This window comes from Entelurus aequoreus, linkage group LG06, assembly GCF_033978785.1.
Source record: "Entelurus aequoreus isolate RoL-2023_Sb linkage group LG06, RoL_Eaeq_v1.1, whole genome shotgun sequence".
Classification (NCBI taxonomy): domain Eukaryota; kingdom Metazoa; phylum Chordata; class Actinopteri; order Syngnathiformes; family Syngnathidae; genus Entelurus; species Entelurus aequoreus.
The window spans coordinates 75,877,692-75,897,119 of NC_084736.1; the positions used below are offsets into that span (position 1 = coordinate 75,877,692).

The 19,428-nt window shown below is 37.9% G+C and overlaps 1 protein-coding gene across 1 annotated transcript in view; it reads right to left on the reverse strand.

Moving 5' to 3' along the window:
- cux2b (cut-like homeobox 2b) overlaps positions 1–19,428 on the reverse strand; it is a 350,620-nt gene that overhangs the window by 195,533 nt on the left and 135,659 nt on the right. Inside the window, exon 2 of the mRNA XM_062051807.1 lies at positions 2,742–2,852. Within this exon, the coding sequence (XP_061907791.1) occupies positions 2,742–2,852 (111 nt within the window). The remainder of the gene's footprint in view (positions 1–2,741; positions 2,853–19,428) is intronic.

Consider the following 19,428-nt stretch of genomic DNA (forward strand, 5'->3'; position numbering starts at 1 on the left):
AAAAACTTTGAGTTGAAATGAGTTCCCGACGAAAAGACCGAAAGCTGTCTTTGAAACCTACCAAGAAGAAGGCTTGTAAAACTCCACTGTGTAAGGGGGGAAGCAACATGAAGGTGTTTCTGTTTCTTTCATGTATTGTAATCAACAGAAAGATATTGTCTGACCAAAGAACTACAAAAGCGAAGAGGAAGCAGGACCAGACTCTCATCCAGGCACCGCTTTTTTTTAACTCTTTTACGACCTCTTTTTACCTTTGGAAGCAACTGTTGCCATGTGGTCAGGGAGGAGGCGTACAATCTTTCGCCAGAGCGTGCCGAGACACTGTACATGGGTACAGTGTCCAGGCGTCTCTCCTCAAATTAAGCCAAATGGAATTCTGTCTCTGTTTAATTCTTTGCTTCTTGTCCTGTTTAATAGATGTCATCAGTGTTTGAACCTTACAGTGACGACGACGAGAAGTACTCAAATTTACCGAAAAGTATCGGAATACATTTTCGTACCAAAATATTGGTATCGGGACAGCACTAATGTACAGTACATGTCAGTGCTCAGTCCGGCCTGGTTGAAACACAGCAGTAGAGTAGAAAGGTTACAGTTTATGACCTGATTGCTTCCAAGTATTGGTAAGTGTTAATACAGGGTTTCCCACACATTCATTTTTTTGTGGCGGCCCGCCACGAAAGAATTACGTCCACCACAAATAAAATTTAAAAAATTAAATAACATTTAAAAAATTAAATAAAATTTACAAAATAAAAAATAAAAAATATATATATTTTTTTTTTTTGTCCTTTCCAGCTTCTCAGGCAAATCATATAGTTGATGTATCGGCTGTTCAGATTTACTTTACAAAAGAGAATTGTAGGATACTTCTCTTGTTGCCTTATTTGTATTTGACTTTATTAAATGTATTTATATTAGAAACACAACATGTGTATATAACAAAGGGTGCAAAGTCTGCAGGCAGTAGGAAACACATGGTTAAGTGTAGGGAGTAAAACTGATGGCAGTCTAAAGTTCAAGATTTTTGGAGCTCTTTGTTCAGTGGATCAGATGTTTGATGAAGCTCTGTGTCTATCTACCACCACTACTGTTTTCTGTTTATTTGTTACTGACTGTGGCAGGACACCTCTGCCTCTGTTTCACTTTATGTTGCTGGTAAATAATATGGTTGTAGTAGTAGGCTAAAGTTAAATTATTTAGTATGCACTAATTAAAGGGGCAGAGCTTTGAGACATTTTAGCTTATATATTTTATAAGATATATTTTTTGTAAGAACCACAATTAATAAATATATTTCAGTGAATAACTTATTGCTCAAATCTGTATATAAATATGTACATAAAGTGTTGTAATTATATTGTAAAATGGATGGATGGATGGACGTTTAAAACAAAACTGTTATTAATTAGTAAGTACCGTATTTCCTTGAATTGGCGCAGGGAATATAGTATTCGCACGTCTAGAATTACTGCCGGGTCAAACTCGTTTCTCAAAATAATTAACGCATGCTTGGCCTTATCGCCGGTTTATTATTGAAGCTGAATCAAATTCGTTTCGCAAAATATTAATTTTATTATCGCATGTCTATAATTTTCGCCGGGTCAAACTCGTTTCGCAAAATATTTAGCATATGGCTAGAACTTCCACCGGGTCAAATTCGTTACGTCACGAGTGACGCATCTGTCCTCATTTTCAAAATGGAGGAAGCTGCTTTCAGTAGTTTACAATCGCACAAAGGAAAAAAGATAAAGAGCTTTTCAGTAGGATTTAAGGTCCAAGCTATTGAATACCGGTACAGTATGCTAAAGAGAACAGTAAGCAGCTATGTTTTATTAATATACCGTAGCTGCGTGTGTGAAATACTGTATAAGTCATTAAATGACTCCCGCCTCCTGGTGGTAGAGGGCGCTGCCGCGCTAGTGATCCTTCTTGCGACTTCCGGTACTGCAGAAGAAGTGAACACACGCAGCAAGAGATTTTTTTTTTTTCCTCTGCCTGAACTTTTAACATGGAGGATTACATACGGTATCTAAAATAAAACAGTTTTCTAAACTGGACTTTCAATCGAAGCAGGAGGTAATAATTAAAGGAATATCTCCATCGAAACAGAGACTTTTAAAACTGAAGAAAGAAAATAAGGAAGACTTCTATAAACAAGTTATCGATGCTTTTGGTCAGAAGGAGCTGCAAATGGACTCCATTTATAAGTACAGGTAAGACCATAATAACGTTTTTTTTAATTAAATGTGCTTTTCATGATGGTATGCTTACATCACACTCAAAGCGCACGCCTAAATTTTATGGATTCCTTTTGGTAAACGCCGGAGTGAGAAGAGGTTTTAAAATAATTACCGCATGCACGGCCATCCCGCCGGTTTCCGGTAAACGCAGGAGTGACAGGAGGTTTTAAATTAATTAACGCCCCTGCGGCTATTCAAGGAAATACGGTATACATTTTTTGAGCCTTTTTAGAGAAAATCAAATCATTGTGGTATATTATGCAAATTACTCGATGATGTCATGGTGACCACGCCCATGGCCACGCCCCCACCGCCACAGGTATCTTGGTAGTTTATGGGAAACACTGTATTATAGTGTATGCTTAATAATGCAATTGTTATTTAAGAAATGCTTAATTCCCTGTACAAAGTGGCACTGAAAAATGACTCAAGAGCGTGTGTGTGTGTGTGTGTGTGTGTGTGTGTGTGTGTGTGTGTCTGGAGTGATTCAAAGCTCACCTCCGGTACATTCCTCCTGAACTCCCTACTCAGGTCTACCAGATGCCGATGGGAATCTTCACTCTCTTCTTGTCGACCCGCCAGCTCAGATGCTACAGAGTTGAGCTCCCTCTGCAAAACAGACAAAAAAGGACAAGCGCAATTGTGAGAGGAAGAAAGACAATTTAGCCTGCCGACACTCACCAGGTAAAAACAGTGTGGATATATATAAAATATATAACTGGAAAACATAATGAATATAACTAGCATAATAATGATTATCTTGAAGCACTAATACTTACAGGGCAGACTCTACCCATAAATAATTAAAGGGAATAAATCCAATGCCTGCATAACACAAGGCCTTTTAGATAATCAGTATTTGAAATAATCAATAGACTTGCAACAGCAATGGAGCGAGCGCCAGTGAGGGGAGGAGTCACGTGGAGAAACCCAATAACCTGACAAATACCCTTATGAAGAAATAAAGCTTGGACTGTTCTCGGACCAAATTAAAGCAAGATAATGCGTCATCAGATCTATTTCCTTATCTTTATATATCGATTCTAAAACAGATCCTCGATATTTTCCAGCAACTAACCACAACTTAGCAACCTGGCAAAGTTACTTCATACACTGCAAAAACTGAAATCTAAGTAAGATTGAATATCTCAAATAAGGGTGACATTTGCTTATTTTCTGTCTGATAAGATAATTCTTCTCACTAAGCAGATTTTATGTTAGTGTTTTACTTGTTTGAAGGGTTTTGTTCCTAAATGATCTCAGTAAGATAATCCAGCTTGTTGCTGAGATTTGATGACCTATATTGAGTAAAACATGCTGGAAACTACCAACCCCGTTTCCATATGAGTTGGGAAATTGTGTTAGATGTAAATATAAACGGAATACAATGATTTGCAAATCCTTTTCAACCCATATTCAGTTGAATGCACTACAAAGACAACATATTTGATGTTCAAACTCATAAACTTTATTTTTTTTTTGCAAATAATAATTAACTTAGAATTTCATGGCTGCAACACGTGCCAAAGTAGTTGGGAAAAGGCATGTTCACCACTGTGTTACATCACCTTTTCTTTTAACAACACTCAAACGATTGGGAACTGAGGAAACTAATTATTGAAGCTTTGAAAGTGGAATTCTTTCCCATTCTTGTTTTATGTAGAGCTTCAGTCGTTCAACAGTCCGGGGGTCTCTGTTGTCGTATTTTAGGCTTCATAACGCGCCACACATTTTCGATGGGAGACAGGTCTGGACTGCAGGCGGGCCAGGAAAGTACCCGCACTCTTTTTTTTACGAAGCCACGCCGTTGTAACACGTGCTGAATGTGGCTTGGCATTGTCTTGCTGAAATAAGCAGGGGCGTCCATGAAAAAGACGGCGCTTAGATGGCAGCATATGTTGTTCCAAAACCTGTATGTACCTTTCAGCATTAATGGTGCCTTCGCAGATGTGTAATACGTACTCATATAGTAATACAGTTGGCACAATACAGTAAACTGACAGTTAATATTTAGTCAAGTCAAGTCAAGTCAAGTCAAGTCAAGTCAACTTTATTTATATAGCACATTTTCAACAACTTTTTAGATTGCACCAAAGTGCTTTACAGGTTAAAAAAGCATGGAGCAAACAAAAAAAACAAAAAAAACAAAAAACAAACAACAACAAAAACTAAGCAAAACAAAAAAAACAAACAAAGAACATAAACAATGAGTGTGCTAAACAAGATAATGCAAATGCAATACGGTAAAAGGGGTCGAATAAAAAGTTTTAAAAAATTTGCAGAATAAAAAAAATAAAAATAAATAAAAGTGCTACAAATTGAAAAATACAACTAAAGCGAAGGGGTGGGAGGGGGGGGGGGACTAGAAATGGTGGCCTAGTGGGCGGACTCAGCTCGGGTCAAAGGCCAGCGAGAAGAGGTAGGTCTTAAGGAGGGTTTTAACATGTGACATTTCTAACAATTTTGAACAGAAATTCCAAATTCCAATTAAAAGCATTCTGGCCGGGGGCCGGGCTGTATATATGCGCACTAATTGACTGAAAGAGCACACACTTGGTGCGATGATGTCATGTTATCGATGGAAAAATGCATTTTTAGACCATATGATTTGCCTGAGCGGCTAGGAGACCCCGAGAGTAACAAGCGCTTGCCTCGTTGCCTTTCCATTAAGAACAATAAATTAGTTTTTAGTATAAGTTTGCTGGTTTTGAGAAATGCACTAGCATTTGCTTCATTTAAGAATATTTTAGCATATTGAGCAAAAAGGTCTCTTTTTTTTCTACCAAGAAAAGTGCACTTGTTATTAGTGAGAATATACTTATTTTAAGGTATTTTTGGGTTCATTGAAGTTAGCTAATTTTACTTGTTTTGGAAAGTCTTGACAAGCCGAATTTTCTTGTTCTATTGGCAGATAATTTTGCTTAGTTCAAATAAAATACCCCTCATTTTGTTTTTGTTTTTTTCTTGTTTTTGAACACTGACTTTTTGCAGTGTAACCACAACTTAGCAACCTGGCAAAAGTGACTTCATAATTGTGGTCTTGGCGTGGGTTTACTAAGTTATGGGGAAATGAGAGCTCCACCCGGGCAAGATGTCTGATCCTCTGTCTGTGTAGCAGCCCTTCATCACCAGCCTTGCATTCATGCTGGACTTTGCTGCACTGCACGCCATCCACAAATCCAATATTATCGATTAGTCATCCAATTCCTAGCTCTTTCTGCAAAGTGTAGAGAAAGCCGATTTTAAAGTCTACTCTCCTATACTAAGCGTTGAGTAAACAAACATGCAGGCTGTACGTTCACCTTATTTTGCCTTTTAGCAGAGATTAATTATAAAATTGATGAGGAGTTTTCCCTGTAAATGCTGGACTTCAATAGAAGAGTGCAGGCCGGGGATTCAAATTAGCACTCGGAATTGATATACCATGCGCGGAAATTAAAAATGACTGTGTTTTAATTAATGGGCAGTCTTACTTAAAAGCAATTTAATAAATCATCACACATGGAAAAAGGGTGGAAAAGGACAGGATGAAACGTCCACCCCGGTGTTCTCGTGGGACGGTGGCAAGACGGCCGGTCGCGGCTGTTAATTGAAGGGCTACCAGTTCAAGTCCCTGGAATGACGAGTCACAGAGCAACTTAGGAGGGCTGGATTTTCACAACCGCGTTACATTCTAGTAATCACTTTTACAACTTGACAAATGGGTTCTCCGAGGCTTGTAACAACTGTTGTATCCATCCAATTTTTCTACCGCTTGGGAGACTATCCCAGCTGCACCCGGGCGGAAGGCCGAGTGATAACTTGACAGCTTCTAATACCAGCTGATAATATTACGGATAATTACAAGTTAGTTCAGAAATTCAAACAAATCAGATCGTGTTTGACGAGAAACTTTCCACTGTTCACACAAGTCTGGCTAAAAGAGTTATTGGTAACACAAGACAATGTGGTTTGTGAGACAGTAGGTTTTACAGAGCAGTGTTTTTCAACCACTGTGCCGTGGCACACTAGTGTGCCGTGAGATACAGACTGGTGTGCCGTGGGAGATTATGTCATTTCACCTCCATCCATCTATTTGGGTTACAAATATTTTTTGCAAACCAGTAATTATAGTCTGAAAATTGTGTTGTTGTTGTTGAGTGTCGGTGCTGTCTAGAGCTCGGCAGAGTAACCGTGTAATACTCTTCCATATCAGTAGGTGGCAGCCGGTAGCTAATTGCTTTGTAGATGTCGGAAACAGCGGGAGGCAGTGTGCAGGTAAAAAAGTGTGTAATGCTTAAACCAAAAATAAACAAAAGGTGAGTGCCGCTAAGAAAAGTAATTGAAGCTTAGGGAAGGCTATACAGAACGAAACTAATACTGAACTGGCTACAAAGTAAACAAAAACAGAATGCTGGACGACAGCAAAGACTTACTGTGGAGCAAAGACGGCGTCCACAATGTACATCCGGACATGACATGACAATCAACAATGTCCCCACAAAGAAGGATAAAAACAACTGAAATATTCTCGATTGCTAAAACAAAGTAGATGCGGGGAATATCACTCAAAGGAAGACATGAAACTGCTACAGGAAAATACCAAAAAAAAGAGAAAAAGCCACCAAAATAGGAGCGCAAGACAAGAACTAAAACAGTAAACACAGGAAAACAGCAAAAAACTCCAAATAAGTCAGGGTGTGATGTGACAGGTGGGGACAGTACACCTACTTTGAGACAAGAGCTATAGTGATGCATTCTTGGTTATGGTTTAAATTCATATCCAACAATTGCGACAACGACTTTTTACTGTCAACTGAGTTTTGTTTTTTAATGATTTCTGCTGGTGGTGTGCCTCCGCATTTTTTCAACTCAAAAAATGTGCCTTGGCTCAAAAAAGGTTGAAAAACACTGTTACAGAGGAACAATATTGTTTATGTCGACACCCCTAAGACTGGCTGATAGAGATGCGTGGATAGGCAATTATTTCATCCGCAACCGCATCACAAAAGTCGTCATCCACCCGAACTAACATTTTATCAAAACCGCAACCGCCCGCCACCCGCCCGTTGTTATATATCTAATATAGACGATGCAAGGCATTAGTGAGGTTAGAAAGCTTTTGCCTGTTAAAGAAAGGAGACTGATCCAATGCAGCAGAGACATTCAATGCGTGCCACGCATTCATATCTCTTGGCCACGCATTAGAGCAGACCTGGGCATTCTGCGGCCCGCGGGCCGCATCCGGCCCTTTGTGCGTCCGTGTCCGGCCCGCGTGAGGCCAATTATAAATTACAAAATACATTTAAAAAAGTATCTATGTCGAGTGTGCAATACAACGGTGCTGCTTTTGTTTTGAAGATCATTATTTGTATTACTTCCGTGTGGACGTATGCGTGTGCGTGATTGTGAACAGCTGCAATCACAAATTACAAAATAAAGTTGAAAAAACATCTATGTCGTGCGCGCAATACAACTGTGCTGCTTTTATTTTGAAAAGTATTATTTATGGGAGTGTGTCCGTGTGTAACCTGCGAGTGAAGGTGCACATGCAGCGACAAGTGATGCACGGTTTACACCCGAGACGCTAAAAAGAGAAAAGTTGATGAGGAATGGCGTGTTTTCAACAAGACATGGACTGCCAAGCAACGTTCCCTCTAAGGTGCGCGCCTGCGCAATTGCGCACTGCTCAAGCGTCCGCTGCGCACAGCAAATATATGCCGCGCACCAAATCAAATCCCATCTGAATTTTAAACAAAATAAACACATTTATTCTATGTAATTTTGCAATGCAACTTTGAGTGACAGTGACAACAAGCGGCCCTAACGGTGTTCGTCAACACCGTTCAATTGAACACCGTTCAATTATTGTAACGTCTATCGAGATGCTTCGAGGACAGGAATTATATCGATCACTTTATTGAGCAAAACTGTTTATATTCGGACATAACCACACCAAAAACATGAGTAAAACACTTCTATCTCGAAAAACTAGTCATTTTCTGCCGTACAAACCAGGCCAAAACCAACTTGTCATCTGTCACCAACACGCATACCACTAAACCACTGGTGCGTTTATGGCCACACAAAAAGTCGGACAACTCAAACACCACACAAAGTTACACTATGACTCCTCAGTCATACGTGTGCTTATTTTACTGTCATTTATTATTAATGTTAATTTATTTATATTAGTCATGGAATGCTGTTACACACACTATGTTGAAGTATTACTATTTTTATTAATTATTATTATTATTTATCTTACGGTATACATCAAAAATAATATTGAGCAAAATTTAATTGAAATATTGTCGATGTGGCCCTCCAGCAGTGCTCGGGTTGCTCATGCGGCCCCCGGTAAAAATTAATTGCCCACCCCTGCATTAGAGGCTAAGAGATATTAATGCGTGATAACATTATTTATCATTATTTAACATTATTGTCATTTCCATTAAGAAAGTGTTGACTATTATTGTTATTGTTTTTCCCTGGTCTTTAGTATTCCCTTTTTTAGTTTGTCGCGTACCACGTTTGCTGCCGGCGTTGCCATCTTTTTATTATTTTCTTCTTCTTCTGTTGTGTTGTGGTGTGCTGTGTCACGCCAAATTTCTTCCCCCTACAACCCCCCCCCACCCCATTTACTTCCGTGGCATACTTGCCAACCCTCCCGTTTTTAGCGGGAGAATCCCGATATTCAGCGCCTCTCCCGACAACCTCCCGGCAGAGATTTTCTCCCGACAAACTCCCGGTATTCAGCCGGAGCTGGAGGCCACGCCCCCTCCAGCTCAATGCGGACCTGAGACTGAGTGGGGACAGCCTGTTCTCACGTCCGCTTTCCCACAATATAAACAGCTTGCCTGCCCAATGACGTCATAACATCTAGGGCTTTTATAGAGTGCACAACTGCGCACACAACAAGGAGACGAAGCAGAAGACACATTTAAAAAACACTTTAAGACCAATGTCTTGAAAAAATATATCACTCTTGAATCAACACAGTAGTTAATACTATGATCAATGTTAATTAAAATACTAAATGTGGGATATAAATAATAATGGAAGTGTAATTGTTTGCATATAGTATATAAATTGGTACAAAGGTTTAACAAGTGTGCAAGGATATTTCACATGCCTTTACTGTGTATATAATTGAACTGTGTTTATGTTGTATATAATGTGTATTTATAAAATGTTGTAGAAAGGACATTTAATAATTTTCGGATGTTCATTTTGTACAAAAGACACTTCATAATTTTCGGAAGTTCATCTTGTACTTTGACATTGTTTATAGGGTTAGGCGCAATAAGTGTTCAACTTCAGCCTAAACCCTTTCGGTCTGCAACATTTTCATTTTCAATCTATGAATGTACAACTGTTTGTTTATTTTGTTGACGATTGACCGAAGAAATAATAATAAAAATAAAAATAAAAAAAAGAACGAGGAAATTACAGACATGGCGGCCGAAATGATATACTCATCATGAACGGAAAAGTTAAACAGGACAATACTGCCATCTAATGGATAGCCACTGGAACACTGAAATTAAAGTTGTTGTTTTTTTTTATATATAAATAAAATTAAAAAATATATATATATATATAGCTAGAATTCACTGAAAGTCAAGTATTTCATACACACATATATATATATATATGAAATATATATGAAATACTCGAGTTGGTGAATTCTAGCTGTAAATAACCACGCCCCCAACCACGCCCCCCCGCCCCCACCTCCCGATATTGGAGGTCTCAAGGTTGGCAAGTATGTTCCGTGGTCATGTTTCCTCTTACGTCATTGACAGCGATCGATAGCACTTCGGCTTTGACTGCCCGTCGCTGGAAGGATACTTCGTCTTTGACAGCTGCTGGAATCTGATGAAATCGATTATTGTTGTTTTTTTTGTACAGGCGCGAAACAGGACAGTCGCGTGCCGGTTAAGGACCCCCGGCAACTTTGTGACTTTATTGGACGCAGCCCCGGAAGTAAATGGGGGGGGGAAGGTTTTTGTAGGGAGGAATAAATTTGGCGTGACAGCTGCAGCAGTGCCTGATGAATAATTGCCTGTTTCAAAGAGTGCTGCTCGTTTTGCGTATGTGGGTAACATTTAACTATGTATATATATTTCCGAACTGGTTCAACCGCCACCCGCCCGAATCTATTTCAAATCTATTTTTTTCGTCATGCGTCCGCCCGACCCGCGGATTATCCGCGGACTCCGCGGCTGTGTCCGCAAACCGCGCATCTCTACTGGCTGACTTACACCGACATAAGTGGTTGGTAACATAACTAAAAATTAGGGATGTCCGATAATATCGGACTGCCGATATTATCGGCCGATAAATGCTTTAAAATGTAATATCAGAAAATATCGGTATCGGGTTTCAAAAAGCAAAATTTATGACTTTTTAAAACGCCGCTGTGTACACGGACGTAGGGAGAAGTACAGAGCGCCAATAAACCTTAAAGGCACTTCCTTTACGTGCCGGCCCAGTCAGTTAATATCTACGGCTTTATGCAACAGCCATACAGGTCACACTGAGGGTGGACGTATAAACAACTTTAACACTGTTACAAACATGCGCCACACTGTGAACCCACACCAAACAAGAATGACAAACACATTTCGGGAGAAAATCCGCACCGTAACACGACAGAACAAATACCCGGAACCCCTTGCAGCACTAACTCTTCCGGGACGCTACAATATACACCCCCCACTACCACCAACCCCCCATCTCTCGAATTCGGAGGTCTCAAGGTTGGCAAGTATGCTCTAATCTAGTATACTCTGGACTGAAGCTGTGTGCCTTCATTGTTTTTGTAGCTGTCATCTTGAGGCATGTTTAACAAAATTAAAATAAATAGTAAAAAGTATAGTATTTCCCATAGTTGTAGTGGGTATTAGGATTATCTCAGGGAGAGCATGTCCCAAATTCTAAGCTGCTGTTTTGAGGCATGTTAAAAAAAAATAATGCACTTTGTGACTTCAATAATAAATATGGCAGTGCCATGTTGGCATTTTTTCCCATAACTGGAGTTGAAGTTGTTCTCTTATTTTGGAAAACCTTGTTTTTGATTGATTGACTGAAACTTGTATTAGTAGATTGCACAGTACAGTACATATTCCGTACAATTGACCACTAAATGGTAACACCCGAATACGTTTTTCGACTTGTTTAAGTCGGGGTCCACGTTAATCAATTCATGGTAAAGTTACATTGTTTAATGCATCCAGCGGGGCATCATAACAAAATTAGGCATAATAATGTGTTCATTCCACGACCGTATATATCGGTATCGGTTGATATCGGAATCGGTAATTAAGAGTTGGACAATATCGGACATATATACTAAAAATGAGTCATTGCTTGCACATTTACTTGGGACTTTTGCCAGACACGTCAGGAGTATAAGCCATAATAAAGGATTTTTAAGCGATGCAAGCTTTGTTTTCCTCCATTTGTGCATTTTTTCCATCGGTTTTCATTAATCGTATTATTTAACAGACCTGCTGCAGTATTTTCCTTGTATGTTTTGACTATGAGGAAAATAAAGTTAAGGTAAAATTAAAGTACCAATGATTGTCACACACACACTCGGTGTGGCGAATAGAGATGTCTGATAATATCGGCCGATAAATGCTTTAAAATGTAATATCGGAAATTATCGGTATCAAAAAGTAAAATTTATGACTTTTTAAAACGCCGCTGTGTACACGGATGTAGGGAGAAGTACAGAGCGCCAATAAACCTTAAAGGCACATAATATCTACGGCTTTTCACACACATAAGTGAATGCAAAGCATACTTGGTCAACAGCCATACAGGTCACACTGAGGGTGTCCGTATAAACAACTTTAACACTGTTACAAATATGCGCCACACTGTGAACCCACACCAAACAAGAATGACAAACACATTTCGGGAGAACATCCGCACCGTAACACAACATAAACACAACACAACAAATACCCAGAACCCCTTGCAGCACTAACTCTTCCGGGACGCTACAATATACACATATATATGACTTATACGGGCACTTTTTAGTAGGTGTGTAACAGTTTTGTTGATACCGCGGTATTTCTGTTTCAAAGTCTTCACAATAATACAGTGATGCCTGACGATATCAAACAAAAACTCAGTGTGTAGATTTTTTTTTGGGCGCTTTAGCGTTGGCCGGGTCTGAAAATAAACGACATCTTCAGAATCCTCTGGTCGTAAGCAGAAAGTGAGGTGTGGTTGTGGTCAATGAGAGAAATGTTTTTATGAATATTTCTTGAAAAATGCAATCAAAATATTTCCATAACTATTTGAGTTGTGTTGCTATCAAAAAACAGACAAACAAACCCTTGGTGAAAACATTGCGTCTTTGGCAAAAGGTCTACGCAATAAAGCGCAACCTTCGTCTCGAGCGTTTCCAAGGCGACACAGAGCGGAGTCACGGTGCGGAGCACAGAGATAATCACCCCAAATATGTGCAACGTGAGAAATATGAGGAAACTGAAAAAGTACTTAATAAATCCTAAATCCATCCACCCTTGTTTTTTTGGATGTCGGCTGCAGCAAGGCAGCTTACATTAGACATTGGACAAACTTTAAGGATCCACAAGGGAAATTGTTCCACACAGTAGCTCAGTTACAAAGGTTGGAAAGTGTAAGGATGGAAAGGACAATGCAGGTATAAAATAGACTAAAAATGTACCGTAGTAGCAATATAAAATATAACATATGTAATATTTACATAATATGTGTACAGTATATGATATATACTGATATATTATATGTTTGTATCATATATACAATATATAACAACTAGGGATGTCCGATAATGGCTTTTTGCCGATATCCGATATGCCGATATTGTCCAACTCTTTAATTACCGATACCGATATCAACCGGTATATACAGTCGTGGAATTAACACATTATTATGCCTAATTTGGACAAAAAGGTATGGTGAAGATAAGGTACTTTTTAAAAAATGAATAAAATAAAATAAGATAAATAAATTAAAAACATTTTCTTGAATAAAAAAGAAAGTAAAACAATATAAAAACCGTTACATAGAAACTAGTAATTAATGAAAATTTGTAAAATTAACTGTTAAAGGTTAGTATTATTAGTGGACCAGCAGCACGCACAATCATGTGTGCTTACGGACTGTATCCCTGCAGACTGTATTGATATATATTGATATATAATGTAGGAACCAGAATATTAATAACAGAAAGAAACAACCCTTTTGTGTGAATGAGTGTGAATGGGGGAGGGAGGCTTTTTGGGTTGGTGCACTAATTGTAAGTGTATCTTGTGTTTTTTATGTTGATTTAATAAAAAAAAAACTAAAAAAAAACCTAAAAAAAAACGATACTGATAATAAAAAAACGATACCGATAATTTCCGATATTACATTTTAACGCATTTATCGGTCTGCCGATATTATCGGACATCTCTAATAACAACTATATATATATATATATATATATATATATATATATATATATATATATATATATATATATATATATACACACAGTATATAACAATAAACTCAAACTGTCAATCAGAGAAGATATTTAAAGCCAGCTCAGCCAAACATCAGTTTGTGAGGTGTTTACATTATTAAAAGTTCATCGTTGTTAAATTTTTTGAGAAGCAACATATTCCAGACTGATATAAACATGTCCACTGTGGAGGACACCGTAAGTCAGAACGTAAAAGTTGAGAGACACTTAAGTGAACAATACTGCGTGACACTGGTTGTTTACATTGTTACTTTAACGACTGCAAGTTGTTTTATTATATTTGTTTGAAACAGTGGATGTCCCTTCACTGTTCTTTGCACTTAAAACACACGTTTGTAGGAACAAATATGGCTAGAACAGTTTAACTTTATGTTTCTGTTCAACTACAGTAGATGTGTTCACCCTAAACATTCCTGACACTTCATTTTACACACTATAACATGTTTAAGTCTTTTTTCGGAGGGGTGGAGACATATACCACAATAATATCATAGCAGGGCCTTAATACTGTGAGGTTTGATACCGTTACATCTAGAGATGTCTGATAATATCGGACTGCCGATATTATCGGCCGATAAATGCTTTAAAATGTAATATCGGAAATGATCGGTATCGGTTTCAAAAAGTAAAATGTATGACTTTTTAAAACGCCGCTGTGTACACGGACGTAGGGAGAAGTACAGAGCGGCAATAAACCTTAAAGGCACTGCCTTTGCGTGCCGGCCCGGTCACATAATATCTACGGCTTGTCACACACACAAGTGAATGCAAGCATACTTGGTCAACAGCCATACAGGTCACACTGAGGGTGGACGTATAAACAACTTTAACACTGTTAAAAATATGCGCCACACTGTGAACCCATACCAAACAAGAATGACAAACACGTTTCGGGAGAACATCCGCACCGTAACACAACATAAACACAACAGAACTATTGTTCGCCCGATAAATGCTTTAAAATGTAATATCGGAAATTATTGGTATCGTTTTTTTTATTATCGGTATCTTTGTTTTTATTTTTTTTAATTAAATCAATCAACATAAAAAACACAAGATACACTTACAATTAGTGCACCAACCCAAAAAACCTCCCTCCCCCATTTACACTCATTCACACAAAAGGGTTGTTTCTTTCTCTTATTAATATTCTGGTTCCTACATTATATATCAATATATATCAATACAGTCTGCAAGGGATACAGTCCGTAAGCACACATGATTGTGCGTGCTGCTGGTCCACTAATAGTACTAACCTTTAACAGTTAATTTGACTCATTTTCATTAATTACTAGTTTCTATCTAACTGTTTTTATATTGTTTTACTTTCTTTTTTATTCAAGAAAATGTTTTTAATTTATTTATCTTATTGTACTAATTTTTTTTAAAAAGTACCTTATCTTCACCATACCTGGTTGTCCAAATTAGGCATAATAATGTGTTAATTCCACGACTGCATATATCGGTTGATATCGGTATCGGTTGATATCGGTATCTGTAATTAAAGAGTTGGACAATATCGGAATATCGGATATCGGCAAAAAGCCATTATCGGACATCCCTAGTACTAACCTTTAACAGTTAATTTTACCCATTTTCATTAATTACTAGTTTCTATGTAACTGTTTTTATATTGTTTTACTTTCTTTTTTATTCAAGAAAATGTTTTTAATTTATTTATCTTACTTTATTTTATTATTATTTTTAAAAAGGACCTTATCTTCACCATACCTGGTTGTCCAAATTAGGCATGATAATGTGTTAATTCCACGACTGTATATATCAGTATCGGTTGATATCGGTATCGGTAATTAAGAGTTGGACAATATCGGAATATAGGATATCGGCAAAAAGCCATTATCGGACATCCCTAAACATAACAAATACCCAGAACCCCTTGCAGCACTAAATCTTCCGGGACGCTACAATATACACCCCCCAACCCAACCCCGCCCACCTCAACCTCCTCATGCTCTCTCAGGGAGAGCATGTCCCAAATTCCAAGCTGCTGTTTTGAGGCATGTTAAATAAAAAATAATGCACTTTGTGACTGCAATAATAAATATGGCAGTGCCATGTTGGCATTTTTTTCCGTAACTTGAGTTGATTTTTTTTGGAAAACCTTGTTACATTGTTTAACAAGGTTAAACAAAGGTAGCCCGTAAGGACCAAATGAGTAGCCCGCCGGCCTGTTCTAAAAATAGCTCAAATAGCAGCACTTACCAGTGAGCTGCCTCTATTTTTTACATTTTATTTATTTACTAGCAAGCTGGTCTCGCTTTGCCCGACATTTTTAATTCTAAGAGAGACAAAACTCAAATAGAATTTGAAAATCCAAGAAAATATTTTAAAGACTTGGTCTTCACTTGTTTAAATAAATTCATAATTGTTTTTACTTTGCTTCTTATAACTTTCAGAAAGACAATTTTAGAAAAAAAATACAAAAAAAATTATTTTAGGATTTTTAAACACATATACCTTTTTACCTTTTAAATTCCTTCCTCTTCTTTCCTGACAATTTAAATCAATGTTCAAGTAAATTTATTTTTTTTATTGTAAAGAATAATAAATACATTTTAATTTAATTCTTCATTTTAGCTTGTGTTTTTTCGACGAAGAATATTTGTGAAATATTTCTTCAAACTTATTATGATTAAAATTCAAAAAAATTATTCTGGCAAATCTAGAAAATCTGTAGAATCAAATTTAAATCTTATTTCAAAGTCTTTTGAATTCCTTTTAAAATTTTTGTTCTGTAAAATCTAGAAGAAATAATGATTTGTCTTTGTTAGAAATATAGCTTGGTCCAATTTGTTATGTATTCTAACAAAGTGTAGATTGGATTTTAACCTATTTAAAACATGTCATCAAAATTCTAAAATTAATCTTAATCAGGAAAAATTACTAATGATGTTCCATAAATTCTTTTTTTAAGTTTTTCTCTTCTTTTTTTTCGGTTGAATTTTGAATTTTAAAGAGTCGAAATTGAAGATAAACTATGTTTCAAAATGTAATTGTCATTTTTTTCGTGTTTTCTCCTCTTTTAAACCGTTCAATTAAGTGTAAATATCAGTAATTATTAATAATAACATAGAGTTAAAGGTAAATTGAGCAAATTGGCTATTTCTGGCAATTAATTTAAGTGTGTATCAAACTGGTAGCCCTTCGCATTAATCACTACCCAAGAATTAGCTCTTGGTTTCAAAAAGGTTGGTGACCCCTGCTTTAATGCATCCAGAGGGGCATCACAACAAAATTAGGCATAATAATGTGTTAATTCCACCACTGTATATAACGGTTTCGGTTGATATCGGAATCGGTAATTAAGAGTTGGACAATATCGGAACATCGGCAAAAAAGCCATTATCGGACATCTCTAGTTACATCCATACTTTTTAAGTCATAAAAAGAACACCGCGGACCAAGACTTGATGAGTTGGTCGACATAAACGGGTTGTTGACGTAAACAGGACCACTGTAGTATGTTGTTTATAATAATTATGTTGGTAAGCTAAACACAGTCAAATATGTCAAATGTGTGATTTTCATTGGTGATCAATTGTAAGTTAAGGGAAAAGGCAGACTTGTAATGTTCATGCATTACTGCTACAAGCATTCTATGTTAAGAATGCGTGAAATTCACATGATTCGGGCCGTTAACTGTAGAGTAACTGAAGACACCAAAGGATAAGACGACAAGACTTTAGACGTTTCTCTTGGTTATTACAGTCCATCTCGGGATGAGCCGCCCTAAAGATTAGAGTCTTTCAGAAGCCTGCTAACCAACACTTGATTCCTGTGGCCCCAATCTTACCAAATGTAACATCCTGGGAAAAGTGACTTTAAGTGGATTTTATGAGTACTTTGATATTAAAGTAATTTTAAGTCTGGGATGCATCCTATAGTTTTGTACATATTTTGTTTCCCTTTTGGAGCCTGCAGGAGCAAATGCACAACTTAATTCTCTGCGAAAAGAAGATGCTTAAGAAGTTCTCGCTTTCTTGCTCGCTGGCAAATGTGTGGATCGCTCGCCTGTGCATTGGTTGGGGACATTTCTGTGCTGCTGACCCCGTCTCCACTCGAGATGGTCTCCCACTATGGACTGGACTCTCACTATTATGTTAGATCTACAAACCCCGTTTCCATATGAGTTGGGAAATTGTGTTAGATGTAAATATAAACGGAATACAATGATTTGCAAATCATTTTCAACCCATATTCAGTTGAATATGCTACAAAGACAACATATTTGATGTTCAAACTGATAAACTTTTTTTTTTTTGTGCAAATAATCATTAACTTTAGAATTTAATGCCAGCAACACGTGACAAAGAAGTTGGGAAAGGTGGCAATAAATACTGATAAAGTTGAGGAATGCTCATCAAACACTTATTTGGAACATCCCACAGGTGTGCAGGCTAATTGGGAACAGGTGGGTGCCATGATTGGGTATAAAAGTAGATTCCATGAAATGCTCAGTCATTCACAAACAAGGATGGGGCGAGGGTCACCACTTTGTCAACAAATGTGTGAGCAAATTGTTGAACAGTTTAAGAAAAACCTTTCTCAACCAGCTATTGCAAGGAATTTAGGGATTTCACCATCTACGCTCCGTAATATCATCAAAGGGTTCAGAGAATCTGGAGAAATCACTGCACGTAAGCAGCTAAGCCCGTGACCTTCGATCCCTCAGGCTGTACCGCATCAACAAGCGACATCAGTGTGTAAAGGATATCACCACATGGGCTCAGGAACACTTCAGAAACCCACTGTCAGTAACTACAGTTGGTTGCTACATCTGTAAGTGCAAGTTAAAACTCTCCTATGCAAGGCGAAAACCGTTTATCAACAACACCCAGAAACGCCGTCGGCTTCGCTGGGCCCGAGCTCCTCTAAGATGGACTGATACGAAGTGGAAAAGTGTTCTGTGGTCTGACGAGTCCACATTTGAAATTGTTTTTGGAAACTGTGGACGTCGTGTCCTCCGGACCAAAGAGGAAAGGAACCATCCGGATTGTTATAGGCGCAAAGTTGAAAAGCCAGCATCTGTGATGGTATGGGGGTGTATTAGTGCCCAAGACATGGGTAACTTACACATCTGTGAAGGCACCATTAATGCTGAAAGGTACATACAGGTTTTGGAGCAACATATGTTGCCATCCAAGCAACGTTACCATGGACGCCCCTGCTTATTTCAGCAAGACAATGCCAAGCCACGTGTTACATCAACGTGGCTTCATAGTAAAAGAGTGCGGGTACTAGACTGGCCTGCCTGTAGTCCAGACCTGTCTCCCATTGAAAATGTGTGGCGCATTACAAAGCCTAAAATAGCACAAGGGAGACCCCCGGACTGTTGAACAACTTAAGCTGTACATCAAGCAAGAATGGGAAAGAATTCCACCTGAGAAGCTTCAAAAATGTGTCTCCTCAGTTCCCAAACCTTTACTGAGTGTTGTTAAAAGGAAAGGCCATGTAACACAATGGTGAACATGCCCTTTCACAACTACTTTGGCACGTGTTGCAGCCATGAAATTCTAAAGTTAATTGTTATTTGCAAAAAAAAAATAAAGTTTATGAGTTTGAACATCAAATATGTTGTCTTTGTAGCATATTCAACTGAATATGGGTTGAAAAGGATTTGCAAATCATTGTATTCCGTTTATATTTACATCT